Genomic DNA, 17,201 nt, shown 5'->3' with positions numbered 1-17,201 from the left:
CAGCGCACATCTGGAGGAGAGGGCTGTAGATTAGAGCCAGCTCCTGGCATCTGCCGGCAGAGGGGATGCAGGAAAAGGGGGGGAAACCAAACCATCAAGTGACAAATAATAATAATTTTTAAAAAAAATTGGGGGGGAAAAAAAGTATCAGCATGAGCCCCATCAAATGTCAAAGAGACTGGTTTTATTTGCTGTGAAAATAAAGATGTAAATTGGAAAAAAAGAAAACAAAACCAAAAACAAACCAGAAAAAACAACCGAGGTCAGCTCAAATGAAGGCAGCAGAGATCCATGCGCCACGAACCGCGGGAAGAAACCAAAGAAATATTAAAAAAAAAATAAAAATCAAAGAGGAGGAGGAGGAGGAGGAGGAGGAGGAGGAGGAAGGCTCCATCCATCCCCTAGAGAGAATGGCTGAGGCTGAAGTGTAGAAAAATAAAGAGCTGGGGAGGGAGAGCACAGAGGAGTCCGGCGCAGGGTCACAGCTCACCCGACGTCTTTATGACGTGGAAGAGCGTGACGTTGTAGATGACCTGGTGGCCGTTGTTCCAGGTGTAGAGCACCCTCTCCCGCGGGTTGTAGTCCAGCATGGATATGTGGGAATACTGGTTGTGGAAGGGAATATCCGTGTATTCGTAGCTGGAAGTGTTTGTGTAGTAGGCAAAATAGATCTTGGCGCCGGCGAGGTGTGAGTTGGTGACGTAGAGCGTACCGCAGATCATGAAGGACTCTCCGGCGCTTCGTTTGGGGTAACCCGTGTCCCAGCTATGCAGGACCTCCAGCGTCTGGGGGTCCACCCGGCTCACCACGATGTTGCCGGCGTTTTGGTTGGTGGTGTAGACTGCCCACAGCCCGCTCTCGTCCACCATGAAGTCGATGTCGGAGAAACCACCCCAAGAATAAGGGAAAGTGTTGTTGTAGCCGGCGCCGGCGAGGCTGCGCTGCACCAGCACGCTGCGGGAGCGAAAGTGGTATTTCACCGCGATGTTGCTCTGGTATTTGTTGTAGTAGAGGGACCCGTTGAAGACCACGTGGCCGGTGCCGGCCCAGGGATGCGGCAGGAGATGCTGCACGAAGTTCTGCCCCGTCACGAAGTCGTTCAAGGTCCGAAACTCCAAGACGCGGCGGCCCTTGTAGTAACCGTCCATGTACCACACCTGCAGCAGGCTCAGGTTAGGGATGCCTGGCCAAAACCCGGCCCCCACCCCCATCAAGACTGGCTCCCAGGACAGACGGACGTGACCCATGTCCTGCACAGCCCCCACCCCAGCACATCGCAGCCATTTACACTGCTGCCACCTGCCAGGACACAACATTTTTCTGGCTTCCCCCTCCTTGAAACACGATTTCTGCTCTTTCTGCAGATCAAATGCTTGGCGAATTTTTAATAAGAGGGGGTGCTTCATCAGAAACACCCAGCGTGACCGAGCCCCCACCCTGCAGAGACTCCGAGGATGCTCCTGCCCAGGCTCCCACCACGGCGGCCCAGTTTGCTTCCTCTGCGCTTGGCAGAGCTCCGCAGAGGCAGCGTGTGCCCCACGCGCAACGGAGCAGAGGGTTTGCACCCGCACGCAGGCACTCCGGCAAGCGTGCACCCCGGCAAGCGTGCACTCCAGAGAACATGTACAAAGGTGCGTGCAGCCCGGGCAGCGTGCACAGGTAGCGTGCACCCCAGGGAGCGTGCAAAGGCAGCGTGCACCAATGTGCTTGGACCCCAGGAAGTGTGCAAAGGCAGCGTGCACCAATGTGCATGGACCCCAGGCAGCGTGCACAGGCAGCGTGCACCCCAGGGAGCGTGCAAAGGCAGCGTGCACCAATGTGCATGGACCCCAGGCAGCGTGCACAGGCAGCGTGCACCCCAGGGAGCGTGCAAAGGCAGCGTGCACCAATGTGCATGGACCCCAGGGAGCGTGCACAGGCAGCGTGCACCCCAGGGAGCGTGCAAAGGCAGCGTGCACCAATGTGCATGGACCCCAGGGAGCGTGCACAGGCAGCGTGCACCCCAGGAAGTGTGCAAAGGCAGCATGCACCAATGTGCATGGACCCCAGGCAGCGTGCACAGGCAGCGTGCACCAATGTGCATGGACCCCAGGCAGCGTGCACAGGCAGCGTGCACCCCAGGAGGTGTGCAAAGGCAGCGTGCACCAATGTGCATGGACCCCAGGGAGCGTGCACAGGCAGCGTGCACCCCAGGGAGCGTGCATCAAGGTGCATGGACCCCAGGGAGTGTGCACAGGCAGCGTGCACCCCAGGGAGTGTGCAAAGGCAGCGTGCACCAATGTGCATGGACCCCAGGCAGCGTGCACAGGCAGCGTGCACCAATGTGCATGGACCCCAGGCAGCGTGCACAGGCAGCGTGCACCCCAGGAAGTGTGCAAAGGCAGCGTGCACCAATGTGCATGGACCCCAGGCAGCGTGCACAGGCAGCGTGCACCCCAGGAAGTGTGCAAAGGCAGCGTGCATCAAGGTGCATGGACCCCAGGGAGCATGCACAGGCAGCGTGCACCCCAGGGAGCGTGCATCAAGGTGCATGGACCCCAGGGAGTGTGCACAGGCAGCGTGCACCCCAGGGAGCGTGCAAAGGCAGCGTGCACCAATGTGCATGGACCCCAAGCAGCGTGCACAGGCAGCGTGCACCCCAGGGAGCGTGCATCAAGGTGCATGGACCCCAGGCAGCGTGCACAGGCAGCGTGCACCCCAGGGAGTGTGCAAAGGCAGCGTGCACCAATGTGCATGGACCCCAGGGAGCGTGCACAGGCAGCGTGCACCCCAGGGAGCGTGCACCGAGGTGCACGGACCCCAGGCAGTGAGCACCCCAGGGAGCGAGCACCCCAGGGACGCACTCCCTCGTGGAGGCACAGCCAGGAGGGACATGGCAGCAGGAGCCAGGCAGGTTGCAGGGGACACGGTGCCCGAGGAGTGCTGGGGTTTTGCAAAAATTCAGAGCCCGGCCTGCCAAGAGAGGAGCTGCCCACCTGCAAAATTCACCTCTGCTTGGGCCTGGGAGAGTTTTAGGGAAAGCCACCCAGAAAAAAGCCACGCGGGAGCCACGGGAAGCCCAGGCAGGGCTGTCCGCTCCCGCCCCATCCCCATGGGTGCCCATGCCACTCACCCGGCTGTCGGCGCTGGGCGTCATCGTGTCGGTCATCCACGACCCAAAGCGGGAGCCCGATGCTCGGATGGTGATGGGATTGCTGACGCCCGTCAGCTTCCCGCAGCCTGGGGTGGGGACAGAGTTCAGGGTTAGGGGTGGGCATCCGGGACCACGACGTTGCCCAGCTCCCTCCGGTCCTGTAGGCATCATGCACCGAGCGGGTGCATGAACCAGGGCTCCCCTTCACCCCAGGGACCCCCCAGGAGTCTCAGGGGACAGGGGACAGGGCAGCAGGATGGGGGATGCTTAAGGAAAAGGCACCGCTGGGCTCCGGCAGCTATTCCTCAGCAAGGAAAGGCGGCTCCTGCACGGGTCCCAGGGCCCGGCCGTACCAGCAAACACCCCGCCGGCACATACTGGAGGATGCTGGGCTGCCGGTGTTATTATTATTCGGAAGAGATCGGCAGTGCAGCAAAACAGGAGGCCCAGCACGTGGGCAGAGCGCATGGCAGCTGCAGGCAGCAGCGGCGGCGGCTTGGGTTCTCTGAAACGGGAAGCTGGCAGCATTGGCTGCCTGCCCTGCCTGCACAAGGAGGGACCCCGGGCTTCCCTGCACGTGCGGGGACGCTGCTGTGAGCGGGGGACCTGGGTGCCCACCCACTCCGGAGCTGAGGTGGCGGGGACCGTACCCAGTTTTTGCATGCAGGCGTGCAGCCGTGCCTCCAGCATCAGCACCCGCTGCTGCAGCTCCTCGTAGTCGTAGGCGCCCATCTCCTCCTGGATGGCCAGCAAGCTCCCGGAGAGGTTCCTCACCTCCTCCTTCAGGTGCACGATCAGCCTCGTGTCCGACTTGTACTGATCCAGGACAGGCATCAGAGGCAGCAGCTCCGTCATCTTGTCCTTGAGCTCCTGTTTAAGGGGTGCAAGGGGAAAAAAAAACCAACACCCCCCCCCTTAAATTAAACCCCTGCCTGGAGCCTGGTGGTGCTTGTGCCCATGCCTGCTGTCCGTCTGTCCATCCCGCCGGGGGGGGGGGTAGCAAGGAGCTTTCCAGCACAGCGGCACTGATCGAGGAGCCTCGTTAACAGACCAGAGACGAGCCCTATTCCCTGGGCTGGTAATTAATAACAATTACAAGGCTTTGCATCTTCCAAGCGCTTGGGGAGCGGTAGCTAATGAATCACCCGCAGCCGATGCTATCGCCTCGCTCTGCAGCGTGGGAACCAGGCAGGATCCGGCCCCACTGTGGGGGTAGGGGGTGACATCCCCCCCTCCCCAGCCAGCCAGGAGCAGCGGGGTGGCTGGGCACGGAGCGATGCTCTACGCAAGAGGGATGCAGGAAGGTGCAGTGACAGCGCTGGGGGAATAAGAGCAACAGGCAGAGCTATAATGCCAGGTCCAGGGTTTCAAAAAATCTCCGCTTATTTTAGCACAAGGAGGAGGTTAAGAGGCGTTTTGACCTTGGCTTTGGAAGCAGCCAGGCAAAGGCTTCAGCCACCCGGCAGGCAAAGGCTGAGCAGGTCCCCAACAGCCAACATGGGAACGGGGTGCAAGGACAGGGTGGGGAGAGCATGCCAGGGATGGGTGATGGCTCCAGGCAACGGGTGCGCGTGCACCCAGCACCCTGCGTGCCGCAGGGACGCTCAGCTCTGGGATTGCCACGGGGATGCTCGATCCCGGGAGCCATGCGTGATCCTGCCAGGCTTGTGCCAGCCGCCGGACCGGCATGGCAGGGAAGCAGCGTGGGGGAAGCATGGCAGCGAGCCGGCCCTGGCTGCAAGCCGCTCCGCTGTCTCCTTCGCTCAAGGACGCTGTAAATCCACAGCCAGCGCCTCCGTCCCGCTCCGAGGCCCTGGCCCTGCTCGCCGTCCCACGGCTCAGCTGGTTTTCCTGGGAACAAGCCCGGCTCGCCAGCACCTTTCCTCCCTCCTCGCCTTTCATTTCAGGGCGGCATTACCGGGCCAGCATTCTCGCGTCTCAGCCGGATTGCATCCCGGTCACGGGGCTCAGCACCTCCCTGCTGTGATTAAACCAGCCGAGACATTTGCTGGAGCTCAGATGTTTAATCAATGTCTCGTCTCTGCAACTGTCAGCGCCCAGCGTCCACCCGAGCATCCTCCGGCCCGTTTCGGAGCCAAGAACCAGCCGCTCCGGAGACAGAAACACTCTTTAGCTGTCAGGATGAAGCCTTGAGGCTCCCAAAATAAACCAGTGCCCCGGGGGTGGGGGGGCAGGTAATGGGATTTCTTGGGGGTGCAGAGCCGCTGCACCACGGGCAGCATTGACTTGCAGGCTGCATCGATCAGCACACGGCGCTGGCGGCTGCCACGCGTCAGGTGGAAATCGTGGCTTTGCCGGGGAAGAGCGGTGTTTTGTTTAATTAAAGGTGTCGATTCGCAGCCAGATGGGCTGGGAATTGGCCATCTCTGCTGTCCCGTCACCGGCACAGCTCCCTCCATGGCACCCGGGCAGGCGGCAGGATGTGGCCCCGGGTCGGTTTGCCCTGAGCCTTGTCTGCGTGCCCGCCACGGCTGGGCACCCTCTCCTGCTCCTGCACCCACCCTGCACCCTCAGGTGACACAGGGATGCTCGGCCACCCGGACTGCCACAGGGATGCTCAGCTCTGGGACCACTCCAGGGATGCTCGGCCACCCAGACCACCGAAAGCAGGACCCTTCCCAGGGTGCCCACCCATGTCGTGGCATCACACAGCACGGCGTGCTCGGGGAGGGCTGCCGAACCTGGCAGCTGGTCCCACGGGGCACGAGAGGCATCGGGGGGGGGGGGGCACGGGCTCACCTGGAAGCTCTTGGCGTTGAGGCTCTTCTGGCTCTCAGCAGCCACCTTCAGCCTGGAGTCCAAGCCCTTCATCAGGGACTCGGTGTTGCGCACATATTGGAGGTCCCGGTAGGTCCGGAGGTCCAACACCTCCATGGACTGGGAGATGTTCTGCACCTGCGCGATGGGACGGCATGGGGGGGGTGATAAAGCCCTCGCTCTAATTAACACAGCCCCCTGCCCCATCTCTGCTGCTAACAAAGAGGCTGGAGCCGGGGAAATTTGGGGTGTGGAGGCAGAGAGGGGATGGGGAAGGCAGAGCAGCCCCCAGAACCAGCTCAAGGCCACCGGGTGCTGGTGGGGACACAGCCCCGGGAGACCCCACCCGGTGTCCCATCCACAGGGAGCCGCAGGACGAGCAGCTCCCCGCTCCACCGCACCAGCATTTATGTAAACGCTTGTGAGAAAACTCTTCCCCCTGCAGCTTTAATGTATAAAATAATGCGTTTTACTCATCCTGCTTCAGCTGTTATTTGTTTTTTTAAACCACCCGAGCGCACATTTCCCAGCCCGGTCTATGAGCTTTCATTCTTTAATTTCATCTGCCGCAGCCGGCAAAGTTATTTTATTTCCACGCTTTCAAATGACGTGAACATGGCCGTGTTCCTCAAACGGTTATTTATTTATTAGTGCCGGCCCCGCTGGTATTTACGGTGCCGCCGCCGCTTCGGAAGGGAGCTGCTTAAGAGGCGTTTTTGCAGCACGTTATAATAAAAGTTTAATCGGGTTTGCGGTGTGCCTGCCCGTACGGACGTGTAAAAACCAGGGGGAAATTAAATGAGCCCTGCTCAGGCACACGGCTCCCCGCGGCGGGGAGGGGAAGGCTAGTGGCTTCTGCCAGCATTTCTGCAGAGCCCACGGGGAAGGGGCCGGGAGCGTGGGACCTGCGGTGGGAAACCATACGTCCCCCGTTCCGCACGGGGAAACCACCCGAGCTCCATTAAGCATCATTTGGCTCATGGGGCCGCAGCCTAAAGCGTGCTTGGGATTTATCTCCCGGCTGATTTCATCTCCACGGCCACGTGGCGGGCTCGGTTCGTGCGGCGATGGCATCGCCACGTGCCGGTGGCACCACGGATGCACGGTGACACCCTTCCAGCAAAACCTAACGGCCACGCAGGAGGATGCGAGCGCTGCTCTCTGCAGCGGGACGCAGGAGTGGTAAGGATGCTCGTACTGGCAAACAGCAGCTCTTTGCACAGCGATATTACGCAGGGAGGGAGGGAGCTGCGGGTGTCCTCGCCGGGACGCGGTCACCACACGTCCCAAGGAAAGGGACGAGCCTGTCACACCCCGCCATGGGGTGCACCCACGCTGGAAGGGGCTCCCCCACCATAGAGGTCCAAGCTACCGGGCAAGGCTCTGCGTCTTCCCCACCCACAAATTAACCACTTCGTTAGCAGGCTCGGCTGGTAATGCCAATTAGCACCGGGCCGGCCAACGCTGACCTTCTCCATGAGCTGGCGGAGCTGGTGGCTGCGCAGGTCGCGGGAGCAAGTGCCCTGGACAGGGATGACGGCCGTGCAGAGGCATTTGCCGTCGGGGGCTTGTGCCGAGGTGTAAACCTGCCAGCCTTCGTCGGGGCTCTGGAAGAGGGTCTGCGGGAAAGAGGAGGGGAGATGTCAGGCCCCCGAAGGATGCCGGAGCCGCTCGCCCGCCCGCGCCAGGCTCCCCATGCGTGCCCGGGCTTCCCCAAAACCACAGGGCTGGGGCAGGGCTGGCAGGGCGGCATCGCCTTGGCAAGAGGCTGGAGGATCTTTCCCTCTTGCCGTCACCCGGCTGGGGACAAACCAGCCAAGGGAGCAACGTCGCAGCGCCAGGATGAGCCCACCAAACCCTTCCTGAAGCGTCACCATCCCCGCGTGGCGCCGGCAAAGCTCGCATCCTGCCACGGCGCAGCCCCGTGGTCCTGCCCTGCCCGCTGCCGCCTCCCACACAGCTCCTCCAAAACCCGTTCTCATCCCGGTGGATCTGAGCCGCTTTGCATTTTTCCCTCCTTTTAGGTTTTTATCCAGGTCATTTAATATTTTTTTCTCTCTCCAAGGCTCATTTCGCCACAGCGATCTGCTCCAAATACGGAGTTTTCAGCTTCCCAGCAGGTCCTGCGCTCCCAGGCCGGCCACGAAATGACAGCGGGATGGGAGGGAATGACGAGGAAACACTCTTCATCATCTCCCACCAGCCAGCTCCGCATCCCTCCTCTTCCTCCCGCAGACCCAGCCCAGTGTTATTTCCCACTAATAGGGTTGATGAGGCAGGAATTTCCTCTGCCGTGGCCATCTCGCCGCTGGAGGGGAGCGGAGCTACGAGTACAAATTGCTAATTCCTTCCCCTTGAATTTCGGGTCTCTTCGACAGTGGTGGGGAAACACCGGCACATCCCCCTGCGCGGGTGGGCACCCAGGTGGCCACCCAGGTGGCCACCCGGGCATCCCCAGCTAACCGAGCATCCCACCAGCCCCGCTGCCCTCGGAAAGCTGATTTTTGCCTCCAGCTGCAGCTTCTCCAAGCGGATCCAGGGTCGGGGTTTTGCTTTTGGTCTCCCAACACAGCCAAAGATGGGGGTGACCACTGCAGGCTCCCGCTGCCCCCCATTTTCAGCTGGGTCTCACCACGCTCGCCCCGAAAACCAAGCAGAGAAACATCCACCACCCCCCCTCCTTCCTCCCCTTTGCCTGATTTATTCATGCCATAAGCTGGCGTTTTTGCGCTGGGCCATTTAGCATTTCATGGGTAATTCATAATTATTAATTATGAAAATCAAGAGCAAACTCATCGCTCTCCAAGCGCCTTCTGCACCGAGCCAGGCGAAGATAAATGACCCGTTCCCTGTAACAAGCCAGGGACGATACTTTACTTTACACACAGCGGTTTTAACTTCATGTTTCACATCGGAAGGGATTTATTGGACACGGCGGTGGCTAAACACCGTTCTCTAACCTCCAGCGCAACGAGAATAAATTAACTGACGGCAGTGTAAAACTCGCCCTTAACCGAGTAAATTCCTGAGTTATCGCAGGCGGAGGTAAATAGAGGATTTATTCAGCCCAGCTCCAATGCAGCGGAGATGGAGCCTGGTCAGCGCGGGGGCCGGGAGCCCTCGGCAGCCCCGGCTGGTGACGAGCCACATCGTGGGATAACGAGTCCTTAGGAAGACGCCGGCGGATGGCGTCGTGCTGGCAGACGGCATCGTGCCGGCTGCTCGCTGCTACGGCAGGTGAATTAATATGATGAGCAATTATCAGAGATGCATGTTGGGAAAGACTGAATGGATGGCGATGTGTGCTCCTACCCACCAAAATTGGGGTCCCCATGGCAGGAGGGGGTCCCCCCCCCCAGCTGCTCCGGGCACGGCGTGGGGCTGGCACCCATGGCACAAGCACCCGCAGCCAGCACAGGCGCCACTCGATCTCCCACCCCCAGGATCCTGGGAACATCCTGTGCGCCAAAAGCTTCATTTCTGCCTTCAAAAAAAGCTACTGAAATGAAAAAGCCCAAAGCAAACCCGGAGCAACCTGGGCAGAGCATCCGCAGTCACCGAGGAACCATTTCCCTTTACCCAGGACCCTTCTGGCCGTGGCTGAGCAGCGTGCAGCCATGAATACTTTATAGAGGGCTAATGCATAATTAATGCCAGGCAGCAGCCTGTGGCAGGCAGGATGCGTGCAGGCAGCGCTCAGAGCCACCGATTTGGAGGCTGGCAGAGCTCCTCTGCCTGCCAGATTGGGCTTCGCACGGCGCGGAAACCCTGGTGTCCATCCCGAGCGACCCCGGGATGTGGGCGAGCATCCATGGGCGAGAGCCGGATCCCGGGAAGATGCAGTTCCACGGCCACGTCCAGCCCCCCTCCCTGCAGATAACCCCCAGGGATGGAGGTGGAGGGCAGCCCTGCCCGCGCCTGCCCACTGCGGCTCGGGGGCCCGGCGGCGGCGGCGGCTGCTGCTGGCGGTATTATTAGGTTAAACGCAGCCTGTGCAATCTGTCACTGGGTTATTAATTAGAGCTCCCCGGGAAAGCTGCCTGCTCGCAGCTCGGGAGAGGAGAAACTGCTGACACCCTCGGCCGCGGTGCAGAGAGATGCCAGGGAGCCGGTGACCGGTGCGGGGGGGGGGGTTGTCAGAGCACCCCAACCCCTCTCATGGGGGACATGGGGGTCCCCAAGCATCCAGGAATCCCCGCTCGGCCCCTTGCCTCAGCAAAGCAGCCATGGCTGGGGGCACTGGGGTCTGACCAAGCGCCCTTCGAAGCCAGGAGACCCCCAATTGGCACGGGCGGTAAAGGCAAGAGCCCCTCCACGCCTCTGCCCCCTCCTTCTGGAGAGGGACCGCTGGTGATGGAGCCGCTGCAGAGGATGCTCCGGTCTCTCCCCGTTGCCGGCCGGAGCATGGTGCTGCTCCTCCGGCAAGTTGAGAGCCGGTGCCTTGCTCCAGCACTGGGATCTGCAGCGACGGTGTCCCCGTCGTGCCACAGGGCCGAGCTGATGGGAGCACCCGGGCCTGGGCTGGACGAATCCAGCTCTGGACCTCAGAGCAGAAAAGGAACCGCTGTTCTCTAGAAAGGGGCTTCAAGAGTCCCTCAACAACGGCAAAAGGCCACGCCGGGCATCACCATGCCCGGAGCTGAAGCCAGGGAGGCCAGCATCGGCTTTTGGGTAAGCCCGGCTCATTTCGGCATCCAGCACTGCCTTGCTAAACCCAGGCGGGAGATCAGCTCCGCAACCAGCATGCCAGCTCCCCGCCACGGCTGCGCCAGCGGCCCCTCGCACCCCGTGGTCCGGCACGCCATCCCGGCGGCTCCGGTGGGCGGTTGCGCCAGCCCGTTACAGCCGCATTAGCAGCGCTCCTTCCCGGTGATTAATGATTTTACAACGAACACCAAAGAGTGACTAATGATTAGCCAATTATTGCAGAGCAGCGCCTGCTTTACCCCGAGCGCCGCTAATTGCCCTGCAACATGATTGCCTATTTGGTGGTGCCCGGTGAGACCCCATCGCCACGCGCAGGGCCGCAGCGACGAAGGCCACTGCTCTCATCCTCCGCAGAACCTCTGCCGGGAATGGCACCCCGAAAAAGATCCCTAGGGATCCCAGGGATCCCTGTGGAATGGGTCGAGGGTTGCGGGGAAAGACCCTCACGGCTGGGACTTGCACCGGCCAAGGTGGGGGGAGCCACCCGCTGAGCCCCCAACAGCTCTGCCGATGGCTCCGGCGGGGGGGGGAGGCCAGGGCAGTCGCTGCCAGGAGCGGGGGGCACGCAAAGCTGGTCGGCTACTGCCGGCGGGCAGCACGTCCGCCAGCCCAGCTGACGGCAGCGTCCAGATGGGCTGTGCCAGCTCCTTCCTCAAACACCCCCAAACCAGATCTCCCCCCCCCACACACAACCGAGATCGGCACTGGCAATGGCAAGAAGCGCCTGCCTTGGCAGGATTTCCCACCACAGCCCCCCAGACAGGGTGCCCAGTCCCACACGGGAAGGCTCCGGCTATCGGAGAGGTTTTCTCACGATGAAGGATGTGGCCCCACATCATGGCCCCCCCACCAGCATTACCGGCTACGGCTGGGTGCAAGCCAGGCCCCGCAGCACCGACCGCGCAGCCCAGCCCTTCCCGGGTGCGGCATCACCTGGGGCGCAGCCCAGCCCTGTCGCTGCCGTTGCAGCCCCCCAAAACATCCCCCCGCCCCCGCCACAAGCGTGTCCCCCTCCACTCCCAACTTGTTTTCATGCCGCACACCCAGCCCCGCTCTCACCGGGGTTTGCACCGAAGGGTTGACACCAGCCGCAGCCCGGAGAGTCCCAGGGGAAATTTGGGGTGCCCCAGCCTGGGGACAGCCACCAGCTCCCCAGGGTCCTGCGACCCAGGGGGCTCACCCCCCTTCCATAGCCAGGACCACCCCCCCGCGCAGGGGCCCAGCTCCCCCCCCCCAGCCCTGCCCCAGCCCCCGGGAACTGCCCAGCTCAGGTCTCCCGTGGGAAAGAAGGGGGTCAGGAGCCCCCCACACCCCCCGCAGGGGTCTCCTCCATTGGACAACCCCAGCCCCAGGCTCCCCAGTGAGACCAGCCCCAGTCGGGGGGTCCCCAGTGCCTGCCCTGCCCGGGGGGGAAGGCAGGAGGGGGGATCCTCGTGCCCCGGGGGGGTCCCGTGTCCCCTGCCCGGGGAGGGGTCCCCATGCCCGGGGAATCCCCGGTGGAGGGGGTCTTGTGCGCAGGGGGAAAGCGGAGGGGGATCCCGTGTCGGGGGAGGGGGTCCCCGGTGCACCTTGCCCGGGAGGAAGGGAGGATGGGGGGTGCCTGGGGGAAGGCGGAGGGGGGTCCCCACGCCCGGTGGGGGAAGAGGGGGGGTCCCGATGCGCCGCATCCCGGGGCCGCCCGAGCCCGGCGGGGGCCGGTACCGGTGGCGCAGCTCCGCGCCGCCGCCCGGGCATCCCCCCGCCCCAGCCCTCTCCCGCCGTACCCGCACCCCTTCCCCGGTGCTCCCCTCCCCAGTACCGGGCCGACTCACGATCTTCTCGGAGGTACCGGCCCGTGACACGGCGGTACCGTTGAGCCCCACCAGCGAGGGCAACGTCTGGGACATCCAGTTGGTGACCATGGCCATGGTGCTCAGCACGGCCCCGATCTTCAGCAGCGGCACCGTCATGTCGCCGTCGCCGCCGCCGCCTGCCCATCACACCCCGCCACCCGGTCCCGGTCCCGGTCCCGGTGCCGGTGCCCGCCGGGGCGAACCACGCACCGGCCCCGCCGCCTGCGGAGCCCCCGCGCCGCGCTCGCCCTTATAACGGGGCCGGCGCCGCTCCGGAGTGACGTCGGCGCCGCTGGCCCCGGGCCAGCCCGGTACGGCCCCGGTTTGGGGCGGGTCTGCCCGGCACGGTTCGGGGTGGTCCCGGTTGGGGATGGTCCCGATTCGGGGTGATCCTGCCCGGCACGGTTCGGGGTGGTCCCGGTTGGGGATGGTCCCGATTCGGGGTGATCCTGCCCGGCACGGTTCGGGGTGGTCCCGGTTGGGGACGGTCCCGATTCGGGGTGATCCTGCCCGGTACGGTTTGGTACAGTCCCGATTCGGGGTGATCCCGTTTTGGGGTGATCCTGTCCGGCCCCCGGTTGGGGACGGTCCTGCCCGGCACGGCTCGGTACGGTCCCGGTTCGGGGTGGTCCCACCCGGCACAGCACAGCACCCATCACCCCGGGCCCAGCCCCCCCAGCCCCCCTTGAGGCCCCACAAGCCCCCCCCCAGCTCCCTTTGGAGCAGCCCAGCATGGCCTGGGCTGGGGGAGCAGGACCCCCAGAGACTCCTGGTTTCGGGGAGCAGGACCCCCAGACACCCCCGGTTTGGAGGAGCAGGACCCCCAGAGACCCCCGGTTTGGGGGAGCAGGACCCCCGGAGGCCCCTGGTTTGGGGGAGCAGGACCCCTGAAGATCCCTGGTCTGGGGGAGCAGGACCCCTGCAGACCACTGTTTTAGGGGAGCAGGACCCCCAGAGCCCCTTGATTTGGGGGAGGAGAGCCCCAGAGACCCCCGGTCTGGGGGACCAGGACCCCCGGAGACCCCTGCTCTCCCTTACCCTCATCCCAGTATCAGGGACCTCAGCACCCCAGCCTGTTTGGAGGCTGCAGCCACCCCGAGCACCCATCACCCCGGGCCCAGCCCCCCCAGCCCCCCTTGAGGCCCCACAAGGCCCCCCCCCAGACACCCCAAATTCTCGTCTCCATCCTCACGACAGCCCACGGCTGCGGGGACCAGGGAGGATGCGACCCCTCCACGGCCCCCCACCTCCTGCCACCTCCCCCAGCGCACCCCATCCCCACAACAGCGACCTCCCTGGGGTCCCCCCGGACACCCCAAACCCTTTCAGCAGTTCTGCCGGTGGGTGCCCACCCTGAGCACCCCACGGGACCCGGCCCACTGGGTGCAGCGGGACCCCCGAGGCTTTGAGCATCCTCGCCCTGTTTTTGCCTCCCATCTCCCGTGCCACGGTCCCACAGTGCCACCGCGTGGGGACAGACACGCACAGCACAGGGGCAACCACGGGGAAAGCCCACACCCACCCACCCCCTCCCCACGGTGCCCCCACGCCGCGGGTTTCGGGGTGCTCCTGGGCTTTGTGCTGCAGACACCGGCTCGGCCACCACCGTGGAGGGGACAGGGAAGCACCCACAGGGGCAACTGTCCCCGTGTCCCCAGGGACGAGGCCCTGGTAGGTGGGGACGGCCAGCAGACCCCAGCAGGGACTGAAGGGTGGGTGCTCACCTCTGAGACCCTCCCTCAAGTGCCCAGGAATCCCCAAAGTGGGGATCTGGCCCCACGGGGGATCCACGCTGGGTGCAGCCGCCACCCAAGACACGGGTGTCCCCTTGCTGTGGCCTGCAGTGATGCGGCTGCCACATTAAGGACTCATTTTGGGGGGGGGTTGACCCCACGGCCATGGGGCAGGGCTTCCAAACCCCCCATCTCCCACCCGCCACGAGCCCTGCGTGCCACGTGCTCCCACGGGGACACCCACGGGGCGAGCGTGTCACTGGCACCCCGGGGTGCACGGGGCGGGCAGCTTCATCTGAGGGGCTTTGCACAACCAGGACAGCGTGGGAGGATGGGGGACCCCCCCCTTGCGACCCCAAAACCTCCTCCCCACCTCTTCATTACTCCGTTGCAGCGTTCCCTTCCAGCCCAGACGAGGAATCTGCCTGCAGATAGACAGCTCATTAACTCCAGCTCGTTAGGTGGGGCTGAGCACGGTGCTGGGGAACGAGGTGCAGATGCAGCAGGGCCTCGGTGGGGCCACGCACCCACCCCCCAAACCCACTGGGGCAGTGGGAGCAGAGCAGCTGTTTAGGGGGGAAAGGGGGAGATCCAGATGCGGCCAAGGCCCGCCCGGAGCTCCCCACATCCCAGCCATCTCCAGCCGGGTCCCCGCATCCCATCCCTGCCCCGTCACCCCCCAGATGAGCCCCCCGGATGGGTAGCACCCGGAAGAGGAGTCTGGTTTGGGGTCCCACCCCAGCCCCATCGCCTGTAGCTTGGGGACACACAGGGAACACGAGCAGGGAGGTGGCAGGGCCACGCTCTGGGCAGGCTGAGGACATAATTTCTGCCCGGAATTGGCCCTGATTCAGCCCCAGTGTCACCCCGCCACCCCACAAAAGCACCTCTGGGAAGCAGCTGCGGGGAAGACCTGGCCAGGCCAGCGCAGCCCCCAGTCTGGCAACCCCAGCTCATGCATATTCAACAGGCTGCACAACCGCCGCTGAATATTCAGCAGAGCCAGCTGCTAATAACGAACCACTTAATTGCAAATAACGCCAGGCCCAGCACACAGCTCTGGCTGCTGACCCACGGGCCCCAGGCGGTGCTGAACCCGGTGCACGGGGCTGCAGGGAGAGGACGGGGCCACCGCGGGAGCCCCCAAACCGGCCCTGTCCCCACGGCGGCTTGCGGCAGCCGCTGCGGGTTGACCTCCCGCAGCCCCGGAGGGCCGAGGCGCTTTGGAGGACGGAGGCAGCCCCAGGGTATAGGGAGGACACAGGGACACGGAGCTACGTCCTCGCCGTCTCGCCCCTTGGGACCTTCCCGCCTCGCCACCTCTGCCCCGGCACAAGGATGCCGCTGGCACGCGGGCGCTGGGACGGTGCCATCCCTGGTGGCACTGGGCGGAGGGAGGCGGGTGGTGGAGCCACGCTGGCCCTGGCCCCACTGGGACACGGCGCACAAGCCCGTGACACCCGCCTTGGCGGGCGCCTGCGCAGCTGCCACCCCCCCAGCAGTGCCGGGCACAGCTGGAGCACAGCTGGCTCTGGCGCACCTCCGAGGATGCTGGTCCCTCCCGGTGCTGTCGCGGTGGCTGCCCTCAGGGGACCCGAGTGACCCCTCTGTCCCCCCACGGGCAGATCATCCCGGCACAGAGCCAGCACCGGCCCCAGGCCCTGCCGGGGTGCACCTGTGGGTGCCTGCTCCCCCCCCAGGCTCCCCCCAGACCCACCCGCAACCCCACGGTGTCCCCCAGGGTGGGGACAGCTGGCACCCCACGTCCACACTGGTGTCAGGGGCCAGCCCGGGGCACGTGGCACGGCCCGGGTAAAGCGGGATCCAGGCCGTTGCCTTCCCTCATCCTCGATGGCCACGTGTGAAGGCGCTCCCATGCCAGTCCCACCAGAGCCATCCGTCACCCACGTGTCCCCACCACCGCACTGGCACAGGGCAAGGTCCCCAGCATCCCCCAGCTCAGACCGAGCACCCTCCTGGGGTGTCCGGGGAGGGGTTATGCCACCATCCCCGCACCCAGGTGGCCGCCCAGGTGGCCACCCCCGAGGCCGGGAGGGTGGTGGGACACCGGGGCGAAAGCCCAGCACTCACCCTGGGCTTGGGAAGAACCCCAGCACCCGAGTGCCACCCACAAACACCTTGGGGTGCCCGGTGTCCCCTGGGGTTGCCCAGTGTCCCCATCCTGGGGACATACCCAGGGCAGGTCCTGGCATCCCCACCGGCCCCGGTGCCAAACCGGCATCCCCGGGGGAAGCTGAGGGCACCGCCCGGCCCCCCCTCGAACCGATCCCCCCCTCCCCCCCCCACCCCCGGCGCCCCCGCCCTCCCTTACCTGCATCGCGGGGGAACCGGCGGAGAGGAGGAGGAGGAGGCCGGGGAAGAAGCGCATCCTGCAGGCACGGACCCCGCCGGGGCCGCCCCGCTGCTGCCGGTACCGGAGCCTCACCGGGCCGGGTCGGGTCGTTTCCCCGGTTGCTACCGGAGCCGCAGCCGCTCAGCGCCGCCGCAGCCGCATCCCCCGGCCGGGCCCCGCCGCCGCCGCCGCCGCCTTTGTCCGCGCCGCGCCCCCGCCCCGGCCGGGCCCCGCCGCGCTGCCGAGCGGGACCCGCCGCCACCGGCTGCAGCCGCGACACCGGCCCGGTGCAGGGGGCGGCGCGCCCGGTGGGGGAGGCTGGAGGCACCGGGTCGGACCGGGCCGGGCTGGGCGGAACCGAACCGGGCTGAGCTGGGCGGAACCGAACCGGGCTGGACCGGGAGGGAGGGAGGGAGGGAGGCGGCCGAGAATCCCCCCCCGGGGTACCCGCAGCCCGGCCGAGGGGTGCTCGGGGATGCTCCCCTCGCCGGGGTGGCCCCGGGTCCCCTCTCCGGGGTCCCTGGGGATGGAGGTTTGGGGGGGGCGGGGGGCAGCCGGGATGCCCGGGTCCCCTGGGCTCGGGTCCAGTCGCCACCGGTGCTCCTTGCCCAACCCTGCCCCTCGCATGCCCACCGCCCCGGGGACAGAGCCTTCCTAGTCCCCCC

At 64.9% G+C, this 17,201-nt stretch overlaps 1 protein-coding gene across 1 annotated transcript; it reads right to left on the bottom strand.

Moving 5' to 3' along the window:
* Positions 1–253: 253 nt before the first annotated feature.
* On the bottom strand, positions 254–16,647 carry OLFM2 (olfactomedin 2). The gene is made up of 6 exons (XM_072848404.1): positions 16,516–16,647; positions 7,381–7,530; positions 5,894–6,049; positions 3,784–4,003; positions 3,113–3,219; positions 254–1,157 (listed from the first exon to the last, which is right to left on the bottom strand). The coding sequence occupies exons 1-6, from the start codon at positions 16,570–16,572 to the stop codon at positions 480–482; spliced, it is 1,368 nt and encodes a 455-aa protein (XP_072704505.1). The 5' UTR covers positions 16,573–16,647; the 3' UTR covers positions 254–479.
* Positions 16,648–17,201: the final 554 nt, after the last annotated feature.

This window comes from Ciconia boyciana, chromosome 31 (assembly GCF_034638445.1).
Source record: "Ciconia boyciana chromosome 31, ASM3463844v1, whole genome shotgun sequence".
In the NCBI taxonomy this organism is placed as follows: Eukaryota; Metazoa; Chordata; class Aves; order Ciconiiformes; family Ciconiidae; genus Ciconia; species Ciconia boyciana.
This window is presented reverse-complemented; position numbering and strand designations above follow the sequence as displayed.